This window comes from Monopterus albus, unplaced genomic scaffold (assembly GCF_001952655.1).
Source record: "Monopterus albus unplaced genomic scaffold, M_albus_1.0 scaffold407.1, whole genome shotgun sequence".
NCBI lineage: Eukaryota > Metazoa > Chordata > Actinopteri > Synbranchiformes > Synbranchidae > Monopterus > Monopterus albus.
In genome coordinates, this window is record NW_018128287.1 from 159,798 (window position 1) to 173,815 (window position 14,018).

The window sequence follows — 14,018 nt, forward strand, 5'->3', positions numbered from 1 at the left end:
GTTTTTACTGTTTATTACTTCTATAGGAGTATTTTCCTGTTTGACCTACACCACAATTTCATATATTTATATAAATATTTATAGAATATGCTTATTCTTCTGATTACCAGTAGCAGCTAATCAACACATATAATTTACTGCTTTTTACAATGGGAGATAATGAATATTGAGCAGAATTAGGTTCAAGTTATCGTTGGTTCGGCCCTCCAACACAGTTCAGGTTTCTCATGTGGCCCCTTGTAAAAATTAATTGCCCACCCCTGCATTAGGCAATATTATCAGGAAATACAGCATGAATTTCCATTGCCTTCTTTCACCTGCTACACTGTAATTGAAGATGCCTATGTGCAGCCCTTGGGCTCTTGGATCACTGCATGATTCATCTCATCCCCACCTATAGATGGAAAGTTAAAGCTGCAACACCTGTGGTCAGAACAGTGAGGAGATGGACCAAGGAGGCAAAGTTAGAGCTGCAGGCCTCTTTAACTGTACAGACTGGAGTGTCTTTGAGGTTACCGCTACAGACTTGGATGAATATACTGATACAGTGACATAATACATCAGCTTATACATCAGAGGACGTGTGTGTGTCCATTAAGACCTTCTGCACATACAACAACAATAAGCCCTGGTTCACCGTGAAGCTCAAACAGCTCTGTTGTGCCAAAGAGAAGGCCTATAAAAGTGAGGAAAAGACCCTGTATATCAGGCCAGAAACACACTGACAAAGGAGGTCAGCACAGCAAAGAGGAGCTACTCTGGAAGGCTGAAAAATCAGTGTTTGGCTAATGACCTGTCATCAATGTGGAGGAACTACACAACCTCACCAGTTCCATGAAACCATCCCGACTGCTGTGGAGAGCCGTCAATTGGCATATGAATGTATTTTACTGCAGGTTTGGGAAGCAGAACTCCACATGCCTCACCCACTGCATCTCAGACCGAGCCTTTTCAAAAAACAAAAAAATCAGAAAGGTACCAGGCCTAGACAGTGTGACTCCCTCCTGCCTGAAAACCTGTGTTCATCAGCTGGCACCCATCTTCACACAGATCTTCAGTAAATCACCAGAGCTTTGTGAAGTCCCCTCCTGCTTCAAATTCTCCACCATCATCCTGGTCGCCAAGAAACCCTCCATCAGCGGACTGAATGACTTCAGACCAGTTGCCCTGATATCTGTAGTTATGAAGTCCTTTGAGAGACTGGTGTTGGCCCACCTGAAGGACATCGTAGACCCCCGACTGGACCCCCTGCAGTTTGCCTACCGAGCAAATAGGTCAGTGGATGATGCAGTCAATATGGCACTGCATTACATTCTGCAACAACTTGACTCCCCAGGGAGCTATGCACTGGTCCTCTTTGTGGACAATTCTAATGCAAGCTCTAAATTTTGATTTTAAATATGTCCTCATTAAATAGAAAGAAAGTCACTTTGGGCTTTTCCCCTTTAAGGGGTCGCCACAGCGAATCGTCACACTGACGACTCATATGTTGACATTTGGCACGTGTTTTACACCGGATGCCCGTCCTGACGTAACTCTGATTCGAACCTGGGCCGCAGCGGCGAGAGCGCTGCGCCTTAACCACTAGCCTACCAGGGATGGCTACCTCATTAAATACAAAAATCATTTTAATTTTTTCAAATGAAAATTAAGAACATATTGTTTACAAGTGTTGTAAGCAACGTTTTAAAATAAAGTTGTAAAAAGGGAAAAAGGTCACCTGTCCACCATCTTGTTGTCTGCAGTAGTGATGGGAAGTTCAGATCATTTTACTGATGCGATTCTTTGAATCTCGTTCAGCGAAATGTACTAATCTTTTTTCGAGTCATTTCGTTCACTTCAGCAGAATGTAATTAAAATGTTACATGTTAACTCCCCATCTATATTGGTTCACATTTCAAACAAGAAAGAAATGTAATGCAGCCAAGGTCATATTATAAGTAATACCATACCTGTGTCTTGAGGCTATGCAGTCTGTTACTTCATCACCTCACCTCTGGATATTTTGGGTCAAATTCATTTGGTCTTTTGTCACGTAACATCATCATAAGCTAAGCTATGCCATGCCGTGCCATCTTCTGTATAGTATACAGAAAGATTTTCCCTGGTGAAGTTTAAAGCATTAACCAACTCTTTATTAAAACAAACATTCAGTGTTATGGAAAAGAACCATACTGGCAGATGTTTACAAAATTATGAATTCATATTACAACTATGAATTATAGTATGTAGGAAATAAAAAGCTATTTTATAATAAAAATAAATGCATCACGTAACAGTAAGAGTAAAAAAAAACTGTAAGTACGGTTTAAAATGAATTTCTGTGTCCAACAAGGCGGTCATGTCACGTTACAAAAACAAATGACTCGAAACACTCGAAAGGTGTACTAATCCTTAAAAGATTCATTAAAAAATGAACGACTCGAAAGGTGTACCAATCGTTAAAAGATTCGTTCAAAAACGAACTACTCCAAAGGTGTACTAATCTTATGCAATGTTGCGCATGCGTGGTCAACACAAAATGAGCGAATCACTCCCCGAGACGACCCGATGTTCTCGAGTCATTGGAAAGATTCGTTCTAAATGAACGAAACGTTCGTGAACCACACATCACTAGTCTGCAGCCAGCTACTCTTGGGTTGATCTCATACATTGCTCTAATTTCAGTTGCCACCTCATAATTAAGATTTGACAGCAAGAGGAAAGTACTGAAATGTGAAAATTATTTTCCAATATGGCGTAATGTTTTTCTAGGGCACTGTACAATTTATATGACTTTTCCATTACTGCAAAAACGTTATTTAAAAAATCCAGGTTTCCCAGGACGCGTGGAAGCCCTGTGGCAGTATTGAGCCAAGTGCTGCTTGGACGCACATGAACGAGGAGTAGAACACGCCGCATCCAAGAACACACTTGGAATGATCACACAAAGGTTATTTGTGCCTTCTTAATGTGTTGAGACATCGTGGTCTACTTTTACAAGAGAAAACACTTAAGGCTGGAGACTACGATGGTTTTGAAATGTGCATCTGAACGAGGTTAGAACGAAGCTGGGGTTAATTAACAGAACCTCATCGACGAGGTTCATTACCTGTAACAATGACCGTCTTCCCCTTCAGCTTCACTGAACTGGAGCATCTCGTTCCACTGAACACAGTGTAGTATACTATGATATAAAATGAAACTACTGCTGCTGTAAGGAAAAGCAATGCCGACATCACTGCGATAGACAAGCACTACAAATGTCCCGTCAAGTCTTTCAAAATAAAATCTTTGTGTATAAACCAAATATATTTTACTGTTTGTTAAGCACACGGAGTGTATATGGTTAAGCATCAAAGTTGTGAAATTTTGAAAATAAAATTAAAGTGGAGTCATTTGACGAATGTGGTAAGATAATATAATTTTAAAATAAAAATTTTATCTCGCGTACTAAAAAATATTTTCCTTTGAAGGGCAAACCAACAACTACAGTTTAAGTAACATCCGATTCGCTTCCCCTTTTTTAATGAACAAAAACAAACAGAACGCCAATGAGCTTAAGGAGAATAATAAATAACATATAATAGCAAGAAAGAATAAATGTCAAAAGAGCACCACAAATAGACGCTACAGCTCTAGACCTATATCAAAAGATCTGAACCCATATCTGCTTTATCGGTCAGTTCTGTTGAACACACAAGGAATTTGATTCTGGTGTTACACCAAAATCTGTGACTTGTCAGTTTTTGTGACCACAGGGGTACTGTTGCACATTTCTGCAAAGACGTTTTAAGGTGCACAACAGTCCTGGGTCTTTGTTGACGCATTTTGCGTTTCAAAATGCGCCATACATCCTCTACTGGGGACAGGTTGGGACTGCAGGAAGGCCAGTTCAGTACTTGTACCCTTTTCCTCCACATCCATGCCTTGGTAATATGTGCAGTATGAGGTTTTGCATTGTTTTGTTGAAATATGCATATGCATCCTTGGAAAAGATGTCATCTTGAAGGCAGCATATGTTGCTCCAAAATCTTTATGTATTGTTCAGCATTAATGGAGCCATCACTGAAGTGTAAGTTACCTTTGCCAAGGGCACTGACACAACCCCAGATCATGACAGACCCTGGCTTTTGGACTTGTTACTGGTAACAGTCTGAATGGTCCTTTAAGTCTTTGGTCCAGAGCATATGGCATCCATTCCTTCCAAAAAAAAAGATATATATAAATACTGATTTATTTGACCACAATACACGTGTCCACTGTGCGATGATCCATCCCAGATGCCTCTGAGCTCAGAGCAGTCGATTGCGCTTCTGGACACTGTTGATATTGGGCTTCCTTTTGGCACAGTACAGTTTTAACCAGCATCTAGGGATGTAACTACATATCATAGTACTTGACACAGGTGTGCCAAAGTCATCCTGAGCTCATGTGGCTATATCGCTTATAGAGGAGTGACGATTCTTGATGTAGTGCCGTCTGAGGGATTGGAGAGCACGGTCATCCAGCTTAGGCTTGTGCATTTGCCCTTTATGCACTGAAATCCCTCCAGGTTTCTTGAATCTTAATTATGTTATGCACAGCAGAGAGTGACATAACCAAATCCCTTCCTATTTTTCTTTAATGAACATTGTTTTTAAACATATCAATAATATTCTCACACGTATGTTGGCAAACTGGCAATCCTCCACCCATCTTTGCTCCTAAAGGGCTTGGCTTTTCCTGGATGGCACTTTTGTGCCAAATCATGATTGCAATCACCTGTTGGCATCATCATGGTGCTGCGTATGGCTGCCTTGGTTGCACTCATGTGTTTGTTGTTTTACCCTGTTTCATGTTCCGCAACCCATCCCAGATTACTTTTACCAGAGAAGACCTTCTGCTTTGACTGCACAGATTGGAGTGTATTTGAGGCTGTGTCTACAGACCTGGATGAACTCACTGACACTGTGACATCTTGAATTGGCTTTTGTGAGGACATGTGTGCACCCAACTAAGACCTTCTGCACATACAACAACAAGCCATGGTTCACAGTAAAACACAAGCAGCTTTGTCATGTCAATGAGGAGGCCTACAGAAGTGGGGAAAGGCTCCTGTACAGGCATGCCAGGAACACAGTGACAAGGTAGATTAGAGTAGCAAAGAGGAACTACTCTGAAAAGTTATAAAACCAGGTTTTAGCCAACAACCCCTTGTCTGTGTGGAGAAGCCTGAAAAACATCACTAGCTTCCAAACTCCCCACCCCCAGAAGACCATGAACTGGCAGAGAACCCGTGTTTTACTGTAGGTTTGAGAAGCAGAACTCCACACCCCCCATCCACCTCACCTCAGACTCAGCAGCTGCTTCCTGCATGTTCATCTCCCTCCCCCGTAACCCCTCACCCCTGAAGATCTGTGAAAAGGTTGTGCATGGCCTTTTTAAAAAACAAAAGACCAGGAAGGCACCAGGCCCAGATGGTGTAACTCCCTCTTGCCTGAAAGCTTGTCCTGATCAGCTGACCCCCATCTTCAATTATCTTTTTAAAATTTTCAAATAGAAAAGATCTGGTTGAATAATATTTATACAGAAATTTAAATGAAATTCCTCTCACTTTATTAGTTCAAATGTATTTATAAGATAAGGTTCAAACTATGTTATTAACAGTACTATCCCAGTATGACACCACATGATGTATGTACAGTGACAGTAAGTTGTTGAAAAGGTGTTCTGATTCTTTCATTGTTGTAATGACTAACTGGAAAACATTTTTTGCCTGATTTGTTTTACTTGGATCAATATAAGACAACAGGAGCTGAGAAAGAAAACCATTTTAACAATATAATCACAGCCAAGGGAATGGCAACAAATAGAATGCAGAATTCCAGTAAACTGAGAAATTCTTTGTAATTATATAATTGGCCATTGTGTTTAAACAACTAAACTGATATTGTTAAACCAGTTTTCAAAAAATTATAGAATTCATTTTTAAGCAATGTTCCCGTTGTTTCAAATGAATTACATGTTTTGTGAAACTTAGCCAGCATTAAGATAAAGTAGCAAAACTAATACCATAGCCCAGGGGTATGGATCACAATACTAAGACAAAGGGCATACATCTGCATTGTCCAACTTGGATAACAAACTGCTCACATTATATCACAGCTGACTCTAAGCTCTGCCTTTATACAGGTGATGTGGAGGCTCATAAGTCTGATAGGTGGAAAGGGTAGAGCTGGTAAGTGAAGATGTTGGACTGGACATGTAAGGTCACTTGCTTCCATGTGATGGGCCTATTGCGTCTATTCCATTCTAATCCTGACTGGAGTCTATATGCAATGTTAATGTGCATGGCCACATCATATACAGTAGACACAGAGCCAAGGGCTATAATGGGTAGGTATTGATGAGTAAGAGGCTGCTGTGTTGAGGTTCATTCCAGCCAGTCAGCCACTGCTCTCATACCATACCTGGCCCGTGTACTGCAATCTAGTTGTTTCACCTCTTTAAAGAGTGTTACCTTTTTCTTGGCCATTTAAAATGAACAAATCACATTCTGAATGTTTTACACCTTTAAAATATTTAAGTTTATAAAAGAGCAATGCAGTTAGATTCATGTTAAAGAATGCTAATGCTTGTATTTGTAGCTGTCCCCTTTTCCAGTAGCAGTACATCACAAAAAAAAACTTTAAAGTCAAACTGCATGATGCCCTTGGACTGAAGGAACACCATGTATTGAACGTTAACGGCTAACATTTCATTACTCACCATAGTTCACAAGTCATAGTTAAAATGAACCAGGGGTAAAGATATTTATTTTCATGGAACTTTTAAGATTCCTATATTGTTTTGTAGAACTTATGTGGCTTACATTTGGTTACACAAATTTCAACAAAATATTTAGTTATATCATTAAAAATAAAATTGTTATAGTACAGTACATTTGTACGTCACAGTTATGGTTCAAATGTATGTCAAGAAGCACTCAGGAATCAAATCTGGCCCACTCTGAAAAACGGTTGGGTAACCTGGTGAAAAACCTGATAACAGAAGACACGCATCCATTGAGTTGTTCTTAGAAAATCTTTCTGTATTTACAGGTTTGAACAGACAAGCAGATACTGACAAAGAGTGCTATATACAGAGCAGCACAAGATGTTAAAATGAGTGCTAAAACAATATGGTATTTACAGATGCACTACAGTGGAAGTATAGACTAAGAACATTTTATCACAAAACCTCTGGTACTCTACACAGTATCACAAATTCCATGAACTGTACAGTTAAAAACCAAAAAAAAAAAAGGTAAATCTACATGAAATCCAATGTTTCTCAAATTGAGAGGCACTGAATTGTATACATTTACATTGTATATACATATTATAGTGTATAAGCATGTATGTTTTCATACATATGTAGCTACCTGTGGTGCAAAAGCAGCAAAAGAAATTAGAATACATGGAATCCAATACTACAAAATAAAAAGTTTGTGCTAAATGGGCTGACCGACAAAGTAATGTTACACCATACTTAACTAATATACTGGCAAAAGAAAAACTGAGCAAAGGTAAATAATGGTACTCAGTCTGAAGTGAACTGAAAGTTACTGTCAGTCACTGAAAAACAAAGGAGATTGTCAACAATACTTTTAACTCATGCAAAGTTATAAACCCTTAAAAATAAAATTCAAAAAACACTTCAGTTTACCAACCTGCTGGTCAGCTCTGCCTTAATTGTGACTCAGAAGGTGCAAAACAAAAGAGGACCGGACTTCCTGTGTGGGTTATGGAACAGAATTGGAGCGCAGTACGGGCACTTGGTGGGGAGGGACACACTCAGTGTCAGCCTCATCTTGGCTTGAGGTGCTGCTCACTGTGGCAGTGTTAGATGGTGGTGGTGGTGTGGAGGTGGGGGCAGTGCTGGTAGTGGTGCTGGCTGCACTGCTGCTGCTAATAGAACTGGTGGCAAGTGTTGCAGTCCGCTCCTCTTTGGGGTGCTTACTGGAAAACTCTGTGATGCTGAAAACAAACTGGAGGCAGCCCAGTTTAATGTAGCTGCCATGGTGGAGCAGAGCTGTGCCCTCCCAGCCCGCCCCACTGCCTCCAATCAGGCTGGAGCTGCTTGCCTTACAGGTGCATGACAACTCAGAGCCGCCCTGAGGCTGACTGCTCATGACTCCACCAGCTGGCATCAGACCCACCATAGAACTGGGACCCTCATCCTCATGCTTCTTACTGCGACCTGCACAGAAAACAGAGAAATCTGGAGACAGGCAAAGAGAGGAGGAACCAAGAGCAGCAAAGGCTGCATACCCAAAGTGCAGGAAAAAAATCCAGGCATACCGTTTCTATTTATATCATAGACAATAACATCAAGAATGAATACAATAAAGAAGTCTTGGTGCTTGATGGCACCAGTACATATTAAAGTGAAACTAACCAAATTCAGTTCATTTCAGTGTAATAACCATGATTAGCAGATTTGCTTATGACACTGAAGCATTTCATTCTCAAGGTTGGTTCACTTAACTATGCAAGGCAGAAACCAAAGTGGAGAAAAATACAGTTGTAGCCAGTGCTATTTGATACATTACTCATTTGGTTGAAAATTCAGGCTTTAGCTTCATTGGATTTAATGGTTGTAACACTGAACACAAGCATTTTCATTTTTTGTGGGCCTTATTAGCCTACTGCGGTCAGCTGTGGTGATGCTTTGTTATACTTGATTGCATGATAGTTTGCACATGCATGTTTGAGTGCCAAAAATAAACATCACTACTGTAGGCAACAACAGAAGAGTGAAAATGCTGGCTCTAAAAATAAGTAACTACAAAAGGCTACAACAACACAGCTGACCCAACGGACCTGACCTAGCTGAGCCACTCTGGACCTCCCCGATTGTGTTCTTGGTCTTGCTTCGCTGCCAGTGGTTGGGGTGAACACACAGCCAACCCCCCTTCCTTGTCACCTTTATCACCATTAGTGTTACCACATTGTTGTCATCATTTTAGTATTAGTAGGCCCATCTCCATTATTATTTTTATTCATTTTAAATATTCTCTCCCCCAACCTGCAATTTTTTTCTCTTCCTTAGACTGAACAGAGTTGAACACATACAAGATCAAACAAACACACAGACTCAAATTCTATTGTCCACACACACGTACACTCAAATAATTTCCTTTTCTGAGATGAACTAACATTACAGCACAAGACAACTCTTGTATGTGCATGGTGTACACTGCCTGCACGCTACACAGACCTCATAGTTGATTTCCACCTTTTTCGTTCTGGGAACATTATTCCAAAAATTGATTTTTAGCATTTGTGAACTGATTCAGAATGGCAGAAAATATAAATCATGAATCTTGTGTAAATCTTTTTTTCCCCTCCCACCCCTAGTTCACATGTGCCATTGTTGTCACTGTTTACATTCTGCCATCAGAGGCTGTCGATACAGAGTGTGATGTCATTAACTCCCATCACCACCAGACTACACACAACACCTGAATGCATTCATGGTCATTTCAGGAGACTTTAACAACACTTCACTTTCTGTATCACTGCCAACTTTTTATCAGTTTGTCGACTGCCTCACAAGAACAAATAAAACTTTGGGTCTATTGTATGGAAACCTGAAACATGCATAAACTTTCAGTGACCACAACCTGGTACTTTTCACCCCCATCTACACATCCATTGTCCAACAGCACAAGAACAGTAAAGGGCTAATCACACTTTGTGCATTTGCTGCAGTCTAGTGACATAACTTCCGTCATTGTCCGAGGTCACCCTTGTGCAGGCCAAAATTTTATATTCATGTGGACTGGACAACAAGCATGTGTACCACCATGCTTGGAAAGTATCAGTGTACACAGACAGAAGGCAAACCCTCAATTTGAAGTATGAATAGGAACACAGGCACATCCCTTGTGTCCTTGTATACATGAGGATATTCACCAAGTACTATTAGCCCTTAAGAATGCCGTCACAGGAAGGTAATGACGCTACAGGGGCATTTTGAACCCACAGACTGAAATATACTGTCAAACCAATGGAGATGACATCAACTCCTTGACAGACTGTGTAAACAGACAGACAAACTTCAGTGTGAACTACACCACTGGGCATTGCACCGTTTCCCAAACAAGCTCTTGATCACCAGTGACCTGAGGGAGCTACTGAACAATGAGGCTTTTTATTGTATATGGTGAGTAACATCACAGTACTATCAATTTGGGTGAAGGGGGTTGAATATTTCTGATTGCAACTCTACAAGGAAAAAAATCTTCCGCATAATAGATATGCACTTTGTATCCCTTTGGTCTTTATTAATGTGCTGCATCAATTAGTCTGTCTTAACTGTCCTGTTAACATCCTGTCCTCTGTGTTGCATAAAAAAGGATCCTTTTCATTGTGTGTGTGTTAACAGCTAACACAGAGACCACTGTGCTACTGATATACTCTGATGCCTCCTTTGTACAATTGTTTTCACTATTTGTAGAGTTAAATTTGACCTTGTGAAGACTTGGCTTGCTGGTGACCCTCTAAACTGCAAATGCTAAATATACTTGAGAGAGCATTAATTTAACGTGCAAGAATAAAATGTTCTCACGGATGATGCCTTGGACTTTAGCCACCAGGCCGCTGGGTGGAAATAGTGAAGCTTTCTCGGAGAAGTCACATGAGTAGAGGACATTGTCCACTGTGGTGCCATGTTCGCTGTAGTTGAGCAGCTCATAATGCTTGGTATTCTACAAAAAAGAGCAAACGTAAACCATTTACACCATGTCCAACAACATTATTTCCATTTATTTCATGGGCAGAGAGGGTCAAATGTGGCACAGTACAATGCCATACTTCTACATTTAAGCAATACATTAAAAGTGCATACCTCATCATAGAATATACAGGCGTGCTTCCCCGATACGTAGTTGCAATGACCATAGTTTGTAAGGCACACATCCATGTCTGCACCTTTACAAAAATATTAGAAAGGTAGTGAATTGTAGTTTTATGCCACAACTTCATAATACTCATCGAACTTCAGGCTTTGTAATGCAAGGTCACACTACGAGGTTCTATTGAGAAAAATGAAAACACTTCTTTTTTCCATATTATCTCTTTAAAAATGGACAAATTTCAAGCATCACCAGTCACCAAAATTAAAGGTATTGTTTTGCTGGAGGAAAAAGTATGTGAACACCTAGGATAATGACATCTGTAGCATCCCACGGCAAGTAACCACAAAGAACCACCCTGGCAAAACCTTTAATCTGGTGAACTCAATTAACTGGTAAAACACACTGAAAGTGAGATGTAAGCAGCGTGTTCTGTGTGTTTAAAGTCTTCAGAACAGCTGTCTGTCTGACAACAGGACAGCAGCAGGACAGTCTGCTCCAGGCTGACCAACAACACAAGTGTACTGGACAAAAATATTTTTCATGTACAGTATTGTTCAAAATAATAGCAGTACAATGTGACTAACCAGAATAATCCAGGTTTTTAGTATATTTTTTATTGCTACATGGCAAACAAGTTACCAGTAGGTGCAGTAGATTCTCAGAAAGCAAACAAGACCCAGCATTCATGATATGCACGCTCTTAAGGCTGTGAAATTGGGCAATTAGTTGAAAGGGGTGTGTTCAAAAAAATAGCAGTGTCTGCCGTTGACTGTACAAACACAAAACTATGTTGTACAAACGTTTTTGTTTCTAGGATTTAGCAATCCTGTGAATCACTAAACTAATATTTAGTTGTATGACCACAGTTTGTTATAACTGCTTCACATCTGTGTGGCATGGAGTCAACCAACTTGTGGCACCTTTCAGCTGTTATTACACTCCATGATTCTTTAACAACATTCCACAATTCATTTACATTTCTTGGTTTTGCTTCAGAAACAGCATTTTTGATATCACCCCACAAGTTCTCGATTGGATTAAGGTCCGGGGATTGGGCTGGCCACTCCATAACATTAATTTTGTTGGTTTGGAACCAAGACTTTGCTCGTTTACTAGTGTGTTTGGGGTCATTGTCTTGTTGAAACAACCATTTCAAGGGCATGTCCTCTTCAGCATAAGGCAACATGACCTCTTCAAGTATTTTGACATATGCAAACTGATCCATGATCCCTGGTATGCGATAAATAGGCCCAACACCATAGTAGGAGAAACATGCCCATATCATGATGCTTGCACCACCATGCTTCACTGTCTTCACTGTGTACTGTGGCTTGAATTCAGAGTTTGGGGGTCGTCTCACAAACTGTCTGTAGCCCTTGGACCCAAAAAGAACAATTTTACTCTCATCAGTCCACAAAATGTTCCTCCATTTCTCTTTAGGCCAGTTGACGTGTTCTTTGGCAAATTGTAACCTCTTCTGCACGTGCCTTTTTTTTAACAGAGGGACTTTGCGGGGGATTCTTGAAAATAGATTAGCTTCACACAGACGTCTTCTAACTGTCACAGTACTTACAGGTAACTCCAGACTGTCTTTGATCATCCTGGAGCTGATCATTGGCTGGGCCTTTGCCATTCTGGTTATTCTTCGATCCATTTTGATGGTTGTCTTCCGTTTTCTTCCACGTCTCTCTGGTTTTGCTCTCCATTTTAAGGCATTGGAGATCATTTTAGCTGAACAGCCTATAATTTTTTGCACCTCTTTATAGGTTTTCCCCTCTCCAATCAACTTTTTAATCAAAGTACGCTGTTCTTCTGAACAATGTCTTGAACGACCCATTTTCCTCAGGCTTTCAAATGCATGTTCAACAAGTGCTGGCTTCATCCTTAAATAGGGGCCACCTGATTCACACCTGTTATTTCACAAAATTGATGACCTCACTGATTGAATGCCACACTGCTATTTTTTTGAACACACCCCTTTCAACTAATTGCCCAATTGCACAGCCTTAAGAGCGTGCATATCATGAATGCTGGGTCTTGTTTGCTTTCTGAGAATCTACTGCACCTACTGGTAACTTGTTTGCCATGTAGCAATAAAAAAATATACTAAAAACCTGGATTGTTCTGGTTAGTCACATTGTACTGCTATTATTTTGAACAATACTGTAAGATCATCAGGAAGAAATAACGTCTTTATGTAGCCTATCAACTTATTGATTTGCCGTCCAGAGAGGAGGAATTAAAACATATTGTGTCCAGGGTGTGAGGGGTCTGCAGTGATCCTCTCCACCCTCCTTTTGACCCGTGTGGTGTACAGGTCCTCCACGGAGGGCAGGCTTGCACCATATTCTGGCTTGAACATGTCAGGTAGGATTTGAGGTATTGTCATTATCGAAAATGTAGCTTATTTGTCCCTGTTTATTGTTTATTTGTTGTCCTGGCTTCCTGAACGGTCTTCTTCTTCTTCTTTCGGTTGTTTGCCACAGCGAATCATCTGTTTCCACCTAACTCTATCCTCGGCATCCTCTACTCTCACCCCAATTAACTTCATGTCTAGCATGAAGTACATGTTTAGCACATCCATATATCTCCTCTTTGGCCTTCCTCTTGACCTCTTGCCTGGCGGCTCCATCTCCAACATCCTTCTACCAATATAACCACTATCCCTCCTCTGCACATGTCCAAACCATCTCAATCTGGCATCTCTGACCTTGTCCCCAAAACAGCCGACCTGAGCTGTCCCTCTGATGTGCTTATTCCTAATCCTGTCCATCCTGGTCACTCCTAAAGAGAACCTCAACATACTCATCTCTGCTACCTCCATCTCTGCCTCTTGTCTTTTCCTCACTGCTACAGTCTCTAACCCATACAGCATAGCTGGTGTCACTACTGTCTTGTACACCTTTCCTTTGATTCTTGCTGCCACTCTTCTGTCACACAACACTCCTGACACCTTTCTCCACCCACTCCAACCTGCCTGCACTTGCCTCTTTACCTCTTTTCCACACTCCCCGTCACACTGGACTGTTGACCCCAAATACTTAAACTCCTGCACCTTCTTGACCTCAGCCCCCTGTAACCTCACTGTTCTACTTGCCTCCCTCTCTCATTCATACACATGTATTCTGTCTTACCATGACTGACTTTCATTCCT

The 14,018-nt window shown here is 40.7% G+C and overlaps 2 protein-coding genes across 4 annotated transcripts in view; both read right to left on the reverse strand.

Annotated features, from left to right (window-relative positions):
- LOC109951781 (dehydrogenase/reductase SDR family member 13-like) overlaps window positions 1-3,244 on the reverse strand; it is a 22,942-nt gene extending 19,698 nt beyond the window's left edge. The window contains 1 exon segment of the mRNA XM_020586463.1: window positions 3,092-3,244. Within this exon segment, the coding sequence (XP_020442119.1) occupies window positions 3,092-3,218 (127 nt within the window). The 5' untranslated portion in view covers window positions 3,219-3,244.
- Window positions 3,245-7,023: 3,779 nt separating this feature from the next.
- The window catches only part of phf12b (PHD finger protein 12b), a 57,162-nt gene continuing 50,167 nt past the window's right edge, over window positions 7,024-14,018 (reverse strand). For 2 of the 3 annotated variants that reach the window (XM_020586458.1, XM_020586457.1), the window contains 3 exons: window positions 10,855-10,937; window positions 10,576-10,714; window positions 7,024-8,202 (listed from right to left, as the gene is read on the reverse strand). In XM_020586458.1, coding sequence (XP_020442114.1) covers window positions 7,745-8,202; window positions 10,576-10,714; window positions 10,855-10,937 — 680 coding nt within the window. In that variant the 3' untranslated portion in view covers window positions 7,024-7,744. The remainder of the gene's footprint in view (window positions 8,203-10,575; window positions 10,715-10,854; window positions 10,938-14,018) is intronic. The other variant, XM_020586459.1, reaches the window with a different exon arrangement.